At 41.0% G+C, this 20,105-nt stretch overlaps 1 protein-coding gene across 1 annotated transcript in view; it reads right to left on the reverse strand.

Moving 5' to 3' along the window:
• Window positions 1–20,105, reverse strand: part of KL (klotho) — a 49,285-nt gene that overhangs the window by 9,232 nt on the left and 19,948 nt on the right. Inside the window, exon 2 of the mRNA XM_075050600.1 lies at window positions 3,932–4,442. Coding sequence (XP_074906701.1) covers window positions 3,932–4,442 — 511 coding nt within the window. The remainder of the gene's footprint in view (window positions 1–3,931; window positions 4,443–20,105) is intronic.

Below are 20,105 nucleotides of genomic sequence, written 5' to 3' on the forward strand. Positions count from 1 at the left end.
GGTCAACTGTTTGACTTTTAAGAATCACCACACACTCTGAAGGTTAGTATCAAGGTCTACTGGCATCTGTTAGTATTGCCAGCATTACAGTTTTATTTTAAGATTCCAAAGGATACTCACTTTTATTTGTATTAAACACTGAGATTCAGCAAAATGTTCCTGGGCAAGGCTCAGCTTCAGGAGAGCACAAAGGAGTGTGCTTATTTTAATTACGTAATTAGACACACCCTAATTCAGCAATGCATTTAAGCGCATTCTTAAAAGTTCTTTTGAACTTGAGTTTGGCTCTGTAGCCAGTAGAGTTTATCTTTATTACTCACCATCTTCTGTCAACTCGAACTGGGTACTGACTGAACATAATATTTTCCAGCCTAGTAACACTGAAAGCGTTATTTCAGGCAACCAGAATATCAAGATCCTAATTTCCTGGTTTTATTAATGTACCTCATTACAATCAGTTATGAAGGACCACATGGATTCTTGATTATAACCCTGTTTGAATCAATTAAATGAACTGCGGTTAAATAAGCAATGAATTTGGCCCAGTCTCTACCAGAGGTCATGAGAAAATGTCTAAGGAAATGGAATATTTCTCCTCCTAAAGGCATAATTCTTTTGTGTTTGGCAAATGCCAGTATTTTTCTAACCTCTGCATGCATCCATGATGACATCTGTCATACCAGCAGCATAAAAGCCAACACAGGTCCACTCTGTGAACTGGTCTCAGTGAGAATTTCTCTTTGAACAGCATCTCACCCCTTCTGTAAGTCATCACACAGCACTCCCACACTTCTGAGCACCTCATAAAAATTTCTCCTCAAATCCTGCTTTAAAAATGTATTAACTTTTTAGTGTCACCTATGAAAGAAGCAACTTGAAAAATTTTTGGAAGTTCCAAAAAGTTTGGAAGTCTCAAACACAGTAGCCCACACGGATGGTGCCTGTTACTGAAAACCACAATGAAAATTATTGTCTTTTTTTTTTTCCATTGTATATTTCCCCTCTTTTTTATGTCTGTTGGTGTGCAAGACAGACTGACTGAAACCTAAACTGTCCTTGCTTCTGAAACTGAGTGGGTTTGTCCATACTACCTACTAGAAATAACTCCTGACCTGAGCAATCCCCTGCAGCGTGCCTAGAAGTGTGCTACTGTGCAGGCAAGAACTCTGCCAGAACTGGGTTAAAAATTAAACAGCAGTTCAGCTCACGCTCTGTTTAGCTCTCTAGTACACAGATAGTCCAAGGAAACATGGCAGAGCCGTAGCATCAAATACAGATCCTTAAAACCCTCTGCTCAGCTGCTGTCCAAACCCAGGGCGTGAAGGTGACGTGTGAAGCTTGCAGCCCCTGTTTCCATGTGGAAGGTGCCCAGGGATCTATGTTTTGCCTCTGGACGTATGGAGAATAGCTCGGTCCTGACCTGTCAGGGACCTGGCTGTTCTCCTTAACTCTTTGAATTCAGACCTGCTAACTCACCAGATGATGACCTAGTCCCTCGGCTAGTCAACATGGCACAGAGGAGCTTGCACGCCCTCCTGGTCAACATGCTCCACTTCACAAGGAACAATCAATTTATTTGTTGCACCAGAGACAGAGCAGGGAAGTGAATATGACCCTAGAGTAAGTGGTTAGATACCCACCCATGTGAGAAGACATCTCCAACCAATTAGCAGCTCTAATTAATATTTAACTACTTTATATTACAGCTCTATTTACTCTATTCAACCCTAAATGGCATTTGGAAAAAAAAAAAAGGAAGAAAGATCAATAATAGTAAACAGTAAAAGGATTTAGGGCTGTGAATCCCAAATAAAGACATCTTTTCCAAGAGCCAAAAAAAAAAAAAGTACAGAGCTTGTCTACAGCTGAAATTGGGAGCACACACAAACCTCCCTCATTCCCTCATCACACTTTGGTTCACATCACAGAGTGGTGGTCTCAGGTTGCATGACCTGGGTTCCTTTGGGGTAAAATTAATCCAGAAATGGGCTTCAGGAATGCACACATGTACACCAAGCCCTCAACACCAACTCTTTTTACTCTACAGGCTTGCTCCAACAGGGCTGCACTTACTTGTTAATGTAGATATAGAAATAAGCAGTTTTGTCTGAACCAGCACATATACATAATCAGGCAAAGATACTGGCCAGATCTAAGAAGCAGCAAAACCACATTTATGTGGCCCAGGATCTAAATTAATTATTCTTGCTTCTCACTGCTATAGCTCCAAAGCCATTTTACTGCCCTGTGACTGCTGGAGTGAATCTCATGGTAAATAGCTCATGAATCTCGACATTACAATGCTTTATCGCACTGGCTAGACGTGTCCGAAAGTCTCTGAGAGAGACAACGTATGCCTTTGTCTTTGGTCTTTAATGTTGTCCAACAAGACTGCTCAGAGCCAACATGATGCCTTTTGTGGATCTTTCTCAACTAAATTCCCCTAGGTATTGCATAGAGGATTTCAATATTTACGTTGGATTTTGCAGATTCTAACGGCAGAAGATTTGGGTGCAATAATTTCCATCATAATGATGCCAATCTGTCGATCCAGTCTGTCCCTGCGCCTTTTTTTTTTCTGTAGAAGTTTAGCCAAGTGCTAGGATTCTTAAGTTAATATGACAAGACTGTCATACTGTTGTTGTTTTGTTATTATTTACTGAGTGGCACATTAGAAGGAAAGAAACTCTGTAAATTGAGATTGTTTCCAGCTAGCTGTGATTAAAAGGCAGATCCATGTATGTATGCCCAGCAATTTACAAACTAAGGAGAAATATGGGTAACAGGAATATGACCTCTTTGTGAAGATGAGCTCTTCATCTGACTTCATGCAAACAAGTAATACTGTAAATGCAACAGTTAGTAACTGTTCTGCATTCCATTCTTCCCATTTTGGATGCACTGTCTCATGCATTTATTCACCTTGTAATTTATTTGCAGAATTAAGTTTCTGGAATAGCAGATGAAACAAATGTGGGAATCTTCTGCATCTTCATGAGTGCTGAGATTAAAATGAAAGCCATTTTTGCTCATCCCTTTTATGAAAATGGCAATGTAACACAATGGCTATCTTGTCTGAACTAATAGCTACAATAATACTGTTTTTAAAACCGAACAGTAAACTGTAGACAAGTAAATCAATTATTAAACTGTAAATTAAGAAACTAAAAGACAGTGAAGTGGAAATGGGAACCCCAACAACTTATTGGTGACTACTAGGATTGAAAAAATCTGTTTTGCCACAAGGAAATGGGAAAATAGAAAAGAATTCTCACATAAGGTAGTGTATTTCTCTTACTGTTTGGAAAAAAATAATAGGTAAACAATTTCAATAATTTAGATTATATAATCTCAAACACTCAGTTCTCCTTAAACTGATGTAAATTCAGATTATTGTGATTGATGTCCAGAGCTGTACCAATGTAAAATTTGTACAAGGACTACACTGAGATGCAGAATGAAAAGGTTCCAATTTTTCATTTAAAAATGTATTCTTTCAGCCTTATGTTTTCTTCAGCAGAACTCTTATTGCATAGTATTTACCTTCCCACATATATATATTCTCAAGTTTTGTATGTATGCATTCATATATCTTCAGATATGGAAAACAACTATTAATAAGTAACACAGTAAATTAAGAGCATAGTTCACACCTTTTGCACTTCCTCCCACCAAAGACAACAGAAATTTTCCTACTGATTTCAAAGACAGCCGCATCAAGCTCACCAAATGCTATCTGCAGATATTAAGGGTCTTGATGAGCTGAAAAGAACAAACCCAGAAAAGGGATTTGGAGTCTCATTTCACAAGTGCCAAGATGAATGTTAGACGAATGTAAAATTAGTTTTCAGCCTGGTTCTTCAACATGTCTCTGTAGGCTATTTTGCATTATGATTTTGTCAAGCACATATTAATATAACCTCAGTCCTACCTTTTAAAGTTTCCATAATGAATTTTTTGAGATAGTAAATATATTTGGCATCATCTCTCTTGGTGCTACCAGAAACAAACCAGCTGTTCTCCACAATGAATATTTGGGGGTTGTTATATTCACTGCTTATCCAGTAAAGGAGCTGCCTCAGGCTTATTGATTCCAGCTGCTGGAATTTCATGTGGGAGTCCAAAAGCTGGAAACTCAGGGTAGCTCCAAAAGACAGAGCAAAAAAGTCTGCTGTTCCCTTGATATGCTGCTTCTCAACTTCACTGAATTCAGGCAACAGAGATGAGAGGTTGCTTCTCATGCTCTCTGGATAGTCACCATCAATAAATATGGGCTTAGCAAACCAGCCGAGCACAAAATCAAGGGATTTTTGACATTCTTTTATGTCTTTTTCAGTCATACGTTGAGGTTTTATCCAGTGGGAGCTAAGGGCAATGGACACTTTTCCTCTTTGAGTTGGACGAAAATGGTCATTGTAGAGATGCCAGACTTCAGCATGGGCCTGTTGAAAAGAAACACTAATTAATACACCTGAAATTCCATCTTAAGTAACACAATTCATCTCAAGTACTGATGTCCAGTATCATGTAGTAACAACATAAACACAGCATGTGAGGGCTCAGCCTTAATTCATTCATCAGCAGATTACAGCGTTTTTAATTAACTTTTCTTTAATACCATATATCAGCTAGAAATCGCTAGTTGGTTGGGGAAAACAGCATCTCGGTTTTCCATGAGATACTATTCCAGACACTGAACACACTTCTAGTTAGACACCTTTATTAACTTTTATTACTGAGTTCAGACATACTTCCATTATTTACAAAAATGAAAATGCATTTAACTGAACATGTTTCAAAGTATATTTTCATTACAGGAATATCACTTTATCTGTAGATTCACAGATCTATAAAGAAGGAAGGTCTATTCTTAAGAACTGCCCAGATCTCTCAAACGATACGAGACAAAGAATACCCTTGAACTTATTCCTCTTTGCACCAGAACATACAGTATAGGAAAAACTACCAATCTGGATTTAAGAAAGTCTGGTGAAAAACAATTTACCATAGCTCCTGAAAAATTATTCCAATAATTCAATTTGATTTGTTTTATTAAAATATGCTATTTACCTGTAGCATCAGATTTCAATCACTTGTCTTGGTATAATTTTATCTGTTACTGTGAGGAGGAGATCTTTTCTACCAAATTTCTTTACTGTGATCTTACAGAGTCAGTTGAAACAGCCTCTTGATGTTCCCTTTGAAAGCTAAATAGATTAAGTTCCTGGAGCCTTGCATTATCTTCAGGCATAGCTTCAAGCTATCTAACTATTCTCACTGCTCTCCTCTGATTCTCTTCCAATTTGTCATCATCTGTCTTAAACTGTAGAAGCAGAATTAGACATAATATGCCAGTGGTAGTCTTGCCAGCAGTAAAACCAGAGACAATTTACTACGGTATTTCTGCTTATGTAGCCATAGCATTACACTGTGAGCATATGCTCATCTAAACTACCATATCTCCAGAGCCCTTCACCATCTAAAATGTATTTTTTCTTTGCACTTAGCTTATCAAAGAATTTTGACTGCTCTATGAATCAACATCCCATCTTTTTGTCATCTACACAGTGTAGAAATTGTAATGCTTTTTTCTAGGTCATTGATAAAAAGGTAAAAAATATGAGATCTATTCATAAAGCCTACCTAATAACTATTCCCAGTTTACATTTGCATTTTAAGACTTATCAGCTAGTATTTGTTCATATGTGCTGTGATGACAAGAACCTCCATTCTTGCCATACAGTCACAGGTGTGATGAATATATATGACAGATTATTAATCAAAATGTCACAAGCATTTCTAGCCCTCCCTGGAATACAAGCCATATAGAAAGCCTTATAATTCCACTCCATGCAGTTGGTATGTTGGCAATTTTATCAGTAATTTATTGATAGCTGCTGTTCACAGTTTCCTTTTCACACACTCTTACCATTCAAGCTTTGAACCACAATGATTTCCAGTTGCCAGCATTACTAGGAACATTAAGCAATTAAGATTATTAATCATTTTTGACACACACACCATTAATTACCCAGGAAAAATAATGAATTCTATCATTCTACTGTTCTTGCAGAATTTTAATTCTCACTGCTGGGAGAAAAACAATTGGAAGTGAAGGACAACTAAAGGTAAGATCAATAATCAAGGCTCAGTTCAGCTGCCCCCATACAAAAACCTGCTGCCTTTGAATCACCATCGGGTATATAAAACACCTGTACAGACCTGACACCGGCTCTAGAGGAGACTAGGCCCATGCCCTTTTAGAGTGGTCACCAAAACACAGAGAGAACAATCTCGGAAACTGTGAATCACAGTACACACCTAAGCGCGTGTGCCTGAATCAAGCTCTCAGTTGCAAACTTCAGCATACATGCTCTCATTTATAATACATCAATAGCTCAAATAAATGTGATGCAGTCCTACCAGCTGTCTATACTAATACAAGGGATTTTGATGCTAGTGAGAAACTAAATATAGTAACCACTTTAAAGTCTCATGTCAAAAATGAGAGCTGACCTAAGCACAGACTTAATTTTACTTCACACTGAAGCTCCATTACGCTGATGAAAGAACAAAAGACATTATGCATCATGACCAAAATGCTACACACCCAATGCTTTAAATACGATTTTTAAAATACCATTGGGAACAAATGTGCCACCATTTGCAACTCAAATTTGCACACCCAAATTTTCACTCATAAAGGAGCCATATATTCTTCCTCTGTCGGACCTGACTCATCTCCAGATTTCCTGTCTCAAATGTTAAGATACCACCATGCACACTCTTGAACACACAATTTCATCTCTTTCATCTGCACTTGCAAGTGTGCTGCCCACCCAGAGAGCACCTCGAGTGCTGTGGAGGATTTGCCCCATGACCCTCGGCCCTCCCTATTCCTGTCAGTGGAGAAAGATCTTCCAGCATTTTAGTAGCTTTGATTCTACCAGGAAGAAAGGAGGAAAGGAATCCCACAGGTTATCCCTCTACACAGATAAGGAGGTGCTGTTTACTCTCTCACTGCAATGAAAAAACAGGAAAAGTAGCTATGTGGGGTTATCTCACTCTACTTTCTAAGCAAGTCATCCAGTCTGCCTCTATAGAAAATGAGAAGACTGTTGTCTAAGATACACAGGGTGAGTCACTCTTCAGGAGTCCATCTCTTTCCACTGATGACAGACAAAACCTGTTACTCAGTTTAGACAAGAAATCTTCTACAGAGAGATGAAAGCAGGCGAGAAGAAGCCCACTTAAATGTCTGCCCTCTGGAGTGTGTATGAAGTGGAATTGTATTATTTCCATAAAAAAACAGCTAAACATAGAAAACAGTGCATCAAAGTCCCCAGGCTCTGTGGACATAGATTAATGTAGTTCAAAACCGGATAGAAATAAAGCTGGAAGAAGCCAGTGAGAGAGCAGAGAGTCTCTACGGAGATCTGGGACAGAATTCATTTGCCTAAAATTAGGTGTCTAATGCAGTTTTAGACACTTCAGAGTATTCCAGCCTGAATTCCAGCCAGTTTCAGAAAGCTGAGTCTCCCATAAATCCTAAGTCACATCTCTTAGCTCCACAGAGACACCTGGGATACTACAGAATGTGTCGAATGATAATTTGCACCTATACCTGTCTTCAGGCAAATGAACCCCACTCCTAGGGTGGGACTCATTTTGAGCTGAAGACACTTTATATTTCACTGTCCACATGTGAGCTAGATGCCCAAGATCCCACTACAGGCAATGGAGATCTCAGGCTCCATGCAGCTGCCTGAACACAGGCATCTAGTTTCCACCCCACAACAATAGAGGCTTAGGTCACATCTGCCATTTCCATGCAGATGTCCTAAATAGCCTGGGAAGTCTCATATGGCACTACTTATACCAAGCTAATGGGATCCCACTCCAATTCAATCTACTCAATGGAGTCTAGCGAGTGATTCCCCAGTACACTACAGCAGCCATATCGTCACACTCAGCAGGACCACTACCTAGGTCCCAATAACTGTATGGATTAGCGGTAGGATTTAATGTAGGTGCCCAGACCTTTCTGAGAAGCCTTACCTGATGAGGCTGGCAGACATGATTCAGGACCCGGTCTTTTGGAGCAGCAACTGGAGACCAGGCAGAATATCCTAGGGTAGCTCAAATGACACTATACCTCTGCTGGGACAACCGACACCTTATAGATGGCTATCACCTAGAACTGCAGTTTAGCCTCCCAGATCATGTGCAGAAGAAACAAGGAGGAACCAACCTACCATCAGTTCCTTTATAGTTACCTGAAATCTTACTTCCCAATCTCAGTGACTTACCTATTGGTACCTATTTTTAGTTCACAGCTGACTGGGATTAAGATCATGGCAGTCCACACTTCAGTCCTTTTACTGACATACAGCGCAATGACTCCACGTCCCTGGTTTTGCAAGGTGCTGAAGGGCCTTTGTTCCTTGTTAGCTCAGACGGGTGTGCAGTGCTGACAGATGACTTGGCTTAACTGGAAAACCTTACTAAAAAAGGCTGGTTACAAACCGGGTCTAGGAAGGGTTGTACAGTCACCCATGTGTTGTGAGCAGAACTAACTGCTAAAACCTGTGTGCTTGTTTCCAGGCTGCTAAATTTGGGCAGTCTTGTCATTATTATTTGCATTCAGAGAGTAGCACATATTGTTAGATACCAAACACTTGACTGACACCTTTTTGGGAGATACTACCCTATATTATTGAACCTGCTGAGACTTGAGCTAAGCTGGTATTGGGAAAGCTGCAGATTAGGATGGGTGCTCTCTGTGCGTACTAGTGTTTATTCTTCAGGAACAGACTGTCAGGAAAGCTTTTAAACAGCATTTACCTTACCCTTAAAATGCTTTCATTACTAAGAAAATCACAAAGTTTTACATCACCATGAAAATGAAAAAAAGTCTCCAGATGTAGCTTGTCCTCAGCTATGCCCATTTGTATGTCTGTACTTCAGTCATGTTTCAGGCTCTGATACAGTCCCATTTTCAAGTTGATACGTTCTTCTTCCCCTGACTTTCCCACCCAATATACCTATTTGGACCACACTCCACCTATACTCAACTCGTGAAACTCTTTGACATTGGTCATGTTTGATCAGCCTTAAAGAGATCTCTGTGTGAGTCAAAGTCAGTAATGCCAAAATTGAGCCTTGATGAAGTGTCAAACACGTTTCCAAGGCAGAAAAGCCCCCTGCAATGCCACAGCGTGGGCTAGTCATACAAAGTCCAACTTCCTGCAGTGACAGCAGAAATAATTCAACACAGGCAAACCAGCTACACAATCTGACACAGTCATGTCCTACTCTGTTGCAGGACAGACCTACACAGTCCAAGAATCATTAGGTGAAGTCAATTTAGTAATATACAGACGTTTGTTTGCCTGACTACCCCTCTAAATTCCTGCCTGAGATCATTAAGACCTTCCTGAGTCTGGCACTGATATGTATCATTCTGCAAGTTCTCATTAGTTACATCTATCATGATGCATAACCTTCACAAGAGCAAATCAAGAATTATAATTGGGAACACCGTGATTCCATAATTTGTGCTCATTCCTCTAGAACAAGTTGTCTCGATTTTAAGTCGTGTGTCTTCTGAACCAATAATAATACCATTCATTTCACAAATAAACTGCATAAATACCCTGCTTTCCATGCTCAGATGAACTATCCTGTATTAACTCTCTATTTGCATGTTAATGAAACTGAATAGGAAAGTGTTACTGAAACTCATTTAGCAATACAAAGAGAAGAGTTAATTGGAAAGATGTGGAAGGTTTTTTGATTACTAGAAACCGGGACGATGTACCTCCAACAAAAACGTCATTATTCAGTCCCACATCAAAAGCTCTTCCGAAATGGATATAATTATTGGAATGACATGTGAAAGTCTAGTATATGATTAGTCAGAATGTGCCTTGTACCAAGAAGGGGAAAACATAATGTGTTTTTTCCCCCCCGTGTCATCAAAAGCAAGTATTTTAATCAAAAGCTACAACAAAGGATGTCACATTTCATGTAATGGTTCACCCTCAGATCCAAAGTCAAGTAGGTTTTACTCACACAGTCTTTGGGCAAACATTCTTTCACAAGCAAATTATAATACTGAGTAACAGATAAAGTTATTTAGAAATTGCTTAAGGTTTTTCCTGTATTTCAAAACTGGTAAGATAATATCTTCATGTATAAAGCACAGGACTTTGCTACAGATAGTACGTTAGTCATACAATAACTTCATTTTTCCTATAGAATTCCTTCCCAAGTATGTATTTTTCTAGTTTTCTTTTTAGAGTCTCTTAGCCAACATTACCACAGATGATCAATTTAATAAATTTGGTATTTTTGACCAATCTCTACAACCTGGGACCAGAATTATGCTTGTAAATGGTACACAGAACAACAAGTGAACATTTTTAAGTCTATAACCACTTAATGTAAAATTTGCTACAATTACAGCTTTAAGTATTGATCACACACCTGAACTATACTGTTTTGTTCCAGTTCCTTTCTCAGTACAATTTAGTCACTGTTCTTCACACTGTGCTGGTCATTGTAACATGCTGATGCCTCATAAACATGAATTTATGTCTGCCATACATAAGGCAGGAAGCGATATCATTCCTATTTTAAGAATTGGGAACAGAGATATTACAACGTGCATAGAAGAAGAAAAATTAAAACCAGATACCTCAAGGTGTAGAGCAGTGTATTAACTCCAGAACAATGCCTCTGTTTGGTATGATACCTCTACAGAAAAAAGCACCAAAGGTGGCACTAAATACTTGTCTGAAGGCACAGTGACTAGCTAAAACACCATTCCTCCCCATCACAGGCAAAATAGAGTAGCTTTGCTAGCATGAGAATAAGAAGGAGAAGGTAACCTGAAAGCATGAAGTTAAGCCACAGGCATCAAGATGCACTGCAGGTACTCAAAAAATATTAGCAGAAGAAAAAAAAAAAACACCCCAAAGATAAGGAAGGAGATAAGAGTTATTTTTAGACTTTGATTTTTAATTTTATAGCAGATGAAAGTCTGGGAAGGCTTGTACTTTCACATACTGTATGCAAAAGCATAAGTGAACATTATTACAGATAGATATGCAGCAGAGAGACACAAAGTGACCGCAATATGACAAAAGGAAACTAAAATCCCCTTGATCTCATTGTGTCAGGTGACTGCTGCAGGAAACCTCTCCTTTGAAGTACAGAAAGCCTAGATGTTACGGCACAAGCCCCGAGTTAAGCCTGTCTCAGACTCACCCTGCCTCAGAAGACCACTTGCTCGGCAGGTACCCTGTGCCGTGGCAGCCAGAGGGAAGGCAGTTGGACCGGGCAACGCACTCTGCAAACCCCCCATCACCATCACAGGCTGTGCAAACACAGACTTACACCTTCGGGAAGGGATGACACACTCTTCTCACCTAATTTTTGTCATCACCTGCATCTGAGCAATTCACAAGCACAGCAAAGGGGAAAGCTTCTAGGCCACAATTCACCTAGAGCTATTTTTTAATGCCCAGATGAGAGTGAGATGAAAAGTGCCTGTTCCCCTCCACTCACCACACAGGCAGGCTGGCACGACCACTGGAGTCGGCATCCTGTCCAAATAAACTAAAGCACCAAGAGATGACTGGGCTGGGAAAGCAGTTTGAAGTCTCCCAAGACATAACAGTCTCTGAAAATATAAAGGTCATCTGGAAAAGAATTAAGCGGCATTTGACTTTGAGAAGCAATGGGAGACGAGATAAAAATAGCTTTATTTCTGGCAACAAGTGCTTCTGAGACACTTGATGTGTTTAATTATTTTCCGTTACCTCTGACAGAAAAGATTAATTATTGAACTGCACAAAAATAGTTCAAGGAATGTTGTGACCCATGTGAATATTCAAGATATGAGAGATTCTTAAACAGAGTACAAAAAGAAGATAAAAGTACAGAGCAGTTTGAGTGACTTAAAGCTGAGAGACAATCTTGCAGTACAGAAAGGAGCTAAAATAGTCCCTGATAAAAGACTTGACTGATTGGAATCAGGGACACAATGCTCAGGCTGTATTTAGGGGAAGACCAAGATATAATCATTGCTATCAAAATTGTTTTGGGCGTGCTGGAGCTACATAAACATATAAAAGCCCCAGAACTGAGACTGACCTGCAAAGTCCTCTACCAGAGCATGAACCTCTTGGAGGACAGGCCAGGCTCCAACAATCCCAACACATTCAAGTACGACAAAAAAGATACAGATACAAGGGAAAAAGGCATGGCGAACTTTGTTGTAATCCACAAAAGCAAGCACAAAGAACTGCACAAGCTGTAGTAAATGGCAAAAACCAAGACAATAACACCACTTTTTCAACAGTTGATAATCATCAGACAAATGTGCTGAACAAGGAGGATGAAAAAAGCACCATGACTTTGGAGGAACTCTTAACGGGAACAATGGTAACAGTTGTGGCAACTGAATACATCATTAGCCCAAAAACCAAATGGAACATTAATGGATTTTAAGTCACATTCTGGTTGGAGAGAAGGTAACATGGTGCTAGAAACAGTAGTGAGCAAAAAAGTTAAGCATATAAAATCTCATAAAACTCATATAAAACTGATATATCAAATATGTAGAATACATAAAACTGATAAAATAATGCCCACTGAAAGTAAATGGATGCTAAAAACTGGGAAGACGATACTTGTAATAGTACTGGCGAGGAGAAGGTATCCATTATGGCTCCAAAGCTCTGGTTTCCTGAAGGTTTGCACACTCTGGATGGAGAGGGAAAAAAACAGCTGAGGAGGAAATAGAGGACTGCCTGCAGGAAGCTCTCAAACTACAGAACAAAGCTTCAGAAGCCAAAAGCCCCAGCACTCACGACTCTCACCTGCACTAAGGCAGAAGCTGAAAGAGAAGATAGATAAGCCTGTTGCTCTCAAAAGTCATAGTGAAGAGGACAACCACAGTAACATATATACTCTTTAATGACATCAGTTTAAAAAAAAGAAACTATTCTTGGTTAAATACAGAATCAAAATAACTAAATAAATATATAAAAGGCAAACATTTCCAGTACCTTTAAGGGTAACAATTCTGGAAGAGGTGACAAGCATTTTTCTGTGTATGATGCACCACCTGTTTTTCTGGTAGATGCACATAGGGAAGCCAAATACTCATCTGTGCATATTCACCCCTTCAACATATCCCTTGGAAATGCTTGTTCTACACACTATAGAACTATGTTTGCTAACCCAGGTGTTTCACAAGGAGAAAATGTATTTCTGATAGTTTAGTGGAAGCACGTGAAGAGATTTGCTTTGGAAAGTCTCAGAGCAGTTGGTAAAAGCTAAACAAACAAAAAAGGCCAATGAAATAAAATAGCGTGTTAGAAAGAAAAGTTTTCTTAGTAAGAGACAGAGGTAAACACAAATAAGGCTGAAGTCCATCATCAACATGTGCACCCAACGGCCAAGGAAGAGACAAGAAAATTTCAGCTTCCTGAATCTAACTAGCTAAACCAACAACCCAGCTTGGAAAGATGCTGAAGACAACCTATAATTTGGGGTGAAAATTACAGAATCTAGAACCCAGGTTACTCATTACCACTATCCCTGCATTTAAAGCACCCAGAGTAGAAGCCCTATGCTCTGGTGTTAATAATTAACCCCCAATCTTATCCTGGCACACCCATAGATTAAAAATAAATTGACCCAACCGAAGCATGTATCTGCTCCTGGAGATGTGCTGGATTGTTTTGTGTGCAACTTAATGCTGAGAGTCTCCCAGGAGAAAGACAGGAAGAAATCCCTGTCATACCATTATTACAAGAACATCAACTGATACTGGATTTGGCAAATCCATGTTTGTAGAGTTGGGCAAGGCTGACAGACTGGCAGTCAGAAATTATTCCTTAGGTACACGAATGAGCTGCCCTAAAAGCTCCAGAAGTTCACCTAGGGATGAATGCGTAGAGGCATTTCCCCAACTACAGTCCCAAAAGAAATTAGATTGCAGGCATAGTCATGCCAAAGTGTTTATGAGTCCTGACCACCAGCCAGAGAAGCAGTAAAAATATTCCCAAACCACAGAGAAAACCTTATTGGAGCAACAAATAATTGCATGAAGATCAGGCATTTCTGATGCTCCAATCTGGCCTATCATAAAAGCAGACAGCAGGATTTACCAGGTAATGGTTGATTCTTGAGCAATGAATTCTATTTTACCATAAACCACACCCGTTGTAGCAAAAATGCCAGAGTCTGGCACAACAGATTTAGCATATGCTGTCTTTGTGATCTTGTAATCAGGGCAAGGCTGGGAAGAATTTCCCCCTACATTTACAGGGCAGCAAGACCGCTTTACATGCACCTACTACCCAAGGATTTCACTGTGCTCCAGCTTTATGCAATATTTGTATCATCCAAACATAGGAAAAATTATCTGAGGCTGATCAAATCCACGTAATTTCATGAACAGATGATGTATTAACCTACAGCCAGACTCAAACAGAGCTGAAAGAGTTAATTAAACAAGCATAAGCTGTAACTTTGGGAGCACAATTCTAAGTGAATTGATGAACAGGTCAAGTGGTAGAGGAAAGAGAAAAATATTTAGGAGTAGACTAATCACCTTATCAACAGAGAGCAAAATTAATAGGAAACACCTTGCTCTGCAAGTTTGCATGACCTCAGATCTCTTCTGCATTTATTTTTCTCCAGGATTTTATATCCATGTTTGCAGATATGATCAAGCCTTTAGCCAGATTGTTAAAGAAGGTGCAGCAATGGGAGTGGAAATCAGGACAAAACCTGACCTCTTCAACATTCAAAAAAAGCTGGCATAGGTAGCCACACTGGGGATGCTGTTCCAGCATGGCCACTTTATTTGCACTTTGTTACCCCTCCAGAAGCAGTAGAGGCCGTGTTATCACAAAACCAAGGGAAGTCAGTCAGTTCACTGTACAAAAATGAGCACGTGGTGCTCCTTGAAGACTTAACACGGCAACTCAGAAATTACAGAGTGGGTGAAAGGCGTAATTACCAAGCTCAGCGCATTTAACAGTATCAATAGAGTAGTGTGGGCTCAGCAGAAGAATGAACTACAACAATAGCTGGTCCCAGGAGCGTACCATGGGGATCTCATCCAATTTGTTCACAAGAAAAGTCAGTTTGAAGAGGCTACAACAACAGAAAGGTAGCCCCCTCTGGGAGAAGACATTAAGCAATTGGTACAGAATTTTTTAATGTGTACTACAGTAAGTGTTTCTACTGCGTAAACTAGACTCTCTCCCCTTTAAGCACCCAAAGATATCAGCCCCATGGTTGCAAATACAAATTGACAGGTCCTTTATCGATCTCACAACAAAACAGTAACTGCTGCAGTGCCCAGGTACATCACTACAAGGTCATGACAGCCAGAGGTATGAGAACACCACAGTAGTGGTGGTTTGTCTGGGTGCTACCCACCAAAGGGCTTCAGAAGGTATTTCTGGATGAACGTGCTGGTGGATAGCTTTTGCCACTGTGAGTTCCTCTGTGAGAAACAACAGCCACTGGGCAGCAACAGCAAAGGAACTGGAAGAAGTGTCCACCAGTGGAGGGTTCCAATGAGTAATATGGAGGCATTTGGTCCTAAATAGTTGGCATAGGAATTATAAATTAAGTCAATGTATATGCAACCAATATACTACAAGCTATTGCAGATCATACACCACAGCAGCCCCAAATGAATGAGGATCGAACAAAAATAGTGACAGAAATGAGGTTAGCAACATTGTTTAATGGCTGCAAAAACTTCAGGCTGTCAGACAGACAAAGGCAAGTAACAAGACTGGCATTTGCGCAGGGGGCAAAGCTAAGCATCATTAAAGCAAGGCCAAAACAAAGTTACTGGATCAGAGCTCTGTGCTATAATATACGCAAATGCAACCCAGAATGAAGGGGACTTACTTGAGGTGATCTCTACAAAGATTCTTTTTTTAACCAAACATTTGGATTGTTCACGCCCAAATCTAACTCAGTCACTAACCTGAGTTTACTCTGCTATAAGCTTGGCTATTAAATTTAATTATTCTGAGATTAGAGCTGTGTATCAATGACAATGGGCTATGGAATAAGATGGAAAGTTCCAGCCAGCCCTCTAGACGGATGCAAAAAGCAGCTAATCAGGATAAGCAATATAAATGCGAAGATACCAGTTTTCAATCTTCAGACAACTGTTTAGATTACAATTTGACCAGATGTGAATATGGAATTCTTCCTTCTTTTTCTAATCAGTCTGCAACTCTTTATGTGAGATCCAGCTGTGTTTGCATGCCTACCCAATATAAAGCAATCACTACAAACTATCTCATTGCGTATAACCTGCCTGAAATGTTCTGGTTTGTGCGCATGTAATAGAACTGACTGAAGGGTGTGATTTCAATTATATACCTTTACAAGTAATGCTCAAGTTGCAAAAATCACTGAAACTGTATACTAAATTAACTTTAATCCAGTAACTTTTGGAGTAGCTTTTGTGTGATTGTTCCCGATAATAAAGCATTCAACTGTAACATCTGAAGTCTCGTTGGTTGTAAAACAAGCCACAAAAGCAATGATTACAGTGCGCTGCAACAGCAAACAAATTACTGACAAACAACTGCAATAGAGAAGGCAGGGTGTCATTCTCGATGGAAATCCCTCTTGTGTGGTGCCCTTCAGCTGCAGTAATTTTGAACTTGGCTCTACACCCTGTAGCTGTAATCCTACTTTTATACATCATAATTTTCACAAAACAGAACAGTATTAAGTGCTGAGCAAGTTGAGGAACAGCTATATCCTAGAAGAACGAACTGTGGACTACCCTCAGACCTATACATGTTATCATGAGGCCATACCAGGCAAGAAAGAGCTAACAGCTTCAAGAAGAACCACTGCTTGGTCCTGATCCATAGAAACTGTAGGAGGATTCACATCATTGCTAGAATCAGGAGTGATAGATCACACTTTGCAGACTTCTGAAAAAGGGGATTATAGCCCCATAAATACAGTATTGCTATTGTTAGTACCACGCTACAGGATGCCTATGAACTTTATCTTGACTCAGCAGTCATGACTTACTGGGATCTGCTTTGGGTGATCATAAGTCTGTTTTAGCTGCAAAACTGCTCAACCATCAGGGGAGTAGGAAGGTATTGCCTGACTTGCTGGTTTTCTCCCCCCTTTAGCTTAAAGCTGGCTCTGCGGTGGTATGGTTCTATCCAAATGGTATTACAGGCCTACTTCTAGGAAACTGAATCCCAACGCTAATGCCAACTTAGGTCTGAGAGAGATTCTGCCTAACCTAGACCTGCTACTACAGAAGAGTATGGGTCATCTGTGAATCTTGTGCCAAACCTGAGCCAGTGCAAATGTCATGGGCATTCCACAACAGGAATGGCAGCAGATATCTATGCTCAAGCAACTGAATCCCACCCCGAGGAAGAAAGAAAACAGCTCCAGATCCTGACACACAGCATTAGAATCACAGAATCATAGAATCATTTAGGTTGGAAAAGACCCTTAAGATCATCTAGTCCAACCATCAACCATGCCCACTAAACCATGTCCTGAAGTGCCTTGTCTACGCGCTTTTTGAATACCTCTAGGGATGGTGACTCCAACACTTCCCTGGGCAGCCTGGTCCAATGCTTGACAACCCTTTCAGTAAAGAAATTTTTCCTAATATCCAAGCTAAACCTCCCCTGGCACAACTTGAGGCCATTTCCTCTCGTCCTATCTCCAGCCACCTGACAGAAGAGACCAGCACCCACCTCACTACACCCTCCTTCCAGGTGGTTGTAGAGAGCGATAAGGTCTCCCCTCAGCCTCCTCTTCTCCAGACTGAACAACCCCAGTTCCCTCAGCCGCCCCTCATCAGACTTGTGCTCCAGACCCCTCACCAACTTGGTTGCCCTCCTCTGGACACGCTCCAGCACCTCCATGTCTTTCCTGCAGTGAGGGGCCCAAAACTGAACACAGGACTCGAGGTGCGGCCTCACCAGTGCCCAGTACCGGGGGATGATCCCTGCCCTGCTCCTGCTGGCCACACCATTTCTGATACAGGCCAGGATGCCGTTGGCCTTCTTGGCCACCTGGGCACACTGCTGGCTCATATCCAGCCGGCTGTCGACCAGCACCCCCAGGTCCTTTTCAGCTGGGCAGCTTTCCAGCCGCTCTTCCCCAGCCTGTAGCGCTGTGTGGGGTTGTTGTGACCCAAGTGCAGGACCCGGCACTTGGCCTTGTTGAACTTCATACAACTGGCCTCAGCCCATCGATCCAGCATGTCCAGATCCCTCTGTAGAGCCTTCCTGCCCTCCCGCCAAACTTGGTGTCATCCACAAACTTACTGAGGGTGCACTCGATCCCCCTGTCCAGATCATTAATAAAGATATTAAACAAACTGGCCCCAGTACTGAGCCCTGGGGAACACCACTTGTGACCCGCCGCCAACTGGATTTCACCCCATTCACCACAACCCTCTGGGCTCGTCCATCCGGCCAGTTTTTCACCCAGCAAAGAGTACACTTGTCTGAGCCATGAGCCGCCATCTTCTCAAGGAGTATGCCATGAGAGACAGTCAAAGGCCTTGCTGAAGTCCAGCTACACAACATCCACAGCCTTCCCCTCATCCACTAGGCGGGTTACCTGGTCGTAGAAGGAGATCAGGTTGGTCAAGCAGGACCTGCCTTTCATGAACCCATGCTGGCTGGGCCTGATCCCCTGGTTGTCCTGCACATGCCATGTGAGTGCACTCCAGATGAACCGCTCCATAATCCTCCCCGGAACTGAGGCCAGGCTGACAGGCCTGTAGTTCCCTGGATCCTCCCTCCGACCCATCTTAGGTGTCAGAAGTGTTAATGTCCACTTGTGACCTAAGATTCAGTTGCTTAAACAGAGGCATCCAGTACCATTTGGGATGTTCTGGACTATCAAGACATCTGCACAGGCAGGTACAACACAAGACCTGTGGGAAACCTTTGCCTTTTGGACTGGCAGCTGGAGGCAAGGCAGGACACTCTAGGCTTCTCAAATGGTACACGCTTGTCTATGTGTGCAACTTCTTTAGCCCTAGTGGCTTCTAAAGATGTAGCCTTGCAATTGCATCAAGTTATGACTGCGAGAAGGACATATACTGTGGAAGAGTATGTAAGACTGCATCAAAATCCTGGAAAGATTCGGGGAAACCAAGAGGACCTAAGCTAGACTTTTTCACTCCAGAAGTCTTACACCAGCAACAACCCCTGCAAGGTTGACACAGTGAATCATATGACCATGTACATGGACAAGGCAAGTAGAATTAAATGACTCATAACTTAGTGGTCTCGATGCCTCAGTTGTTTGCCCATCTTTGCAACAGCACAGGGAACCATAAGGCTGACAAGTTTTAATTAATACAATGGTTATTACTAGCTGTAATTCTTCCTTAATGTTATTGCTTCCATGATGTTAGGCTATGAAAGGAAGATCTGGGAAATTGTAGGAGGAATTAAAACCGGTTACTCAGGAAAGGCACATCTCATCAGTGGGAATAGTCACTGGAGGAAGCAGACTTTGGTCAGACACCTTTATTTTAAGGAATCACCACACTCCTCAGCAGCCATCAAGAAGGTAAAGTGCAGCTGTCCAAATCAGAACCCAGAAGAGCAGAGAGAAATTCCAGTGCGGGGAAGGATGAGGGAAATAAGATTCATTGGGGAAAAAGAAACTCTTGGGGTACCACATTTTTGAAGACTCCATTAACAGAGTGATGACTTCAGTCAAGAGATGGAGGGACAAAATAGGGCATCCAATTTTATGGTGGAATAAAATTTTGAATCTTTGCATTTCTTCAGGGGCAAGGATGATTTATGTATATTTATCCAGTCTTTTCTACAAGCTTTGGGCTATACTGCAGTCACAGATTAAACTGGATTCAATTTATATCTCCTTTGATTTGGGAAATACATTTAGAACCCCATCCAAAGTGTGCTGAAACCATGAAAATACACTTTTGAGGTATGAATAAGTCCCTTTATGTCTGTTTCTAAATGCATGTTTAATGGTAGATATAAAATTTCTCTCCTACAGCGACGAGTGTTAACTCA

Source organism: Buteo buteo, chromosome 18, assembly GCF_964188355.1.
Source record: "Buteo buteo chromosome 18, bButBut1.hap1.1, whole genome shotgun sequence".
NCBI lineage: Eukaryota > Metazoa > Chordata > Aves > Accipitriformes > Accipitridae > Buteo > Buteo buteo.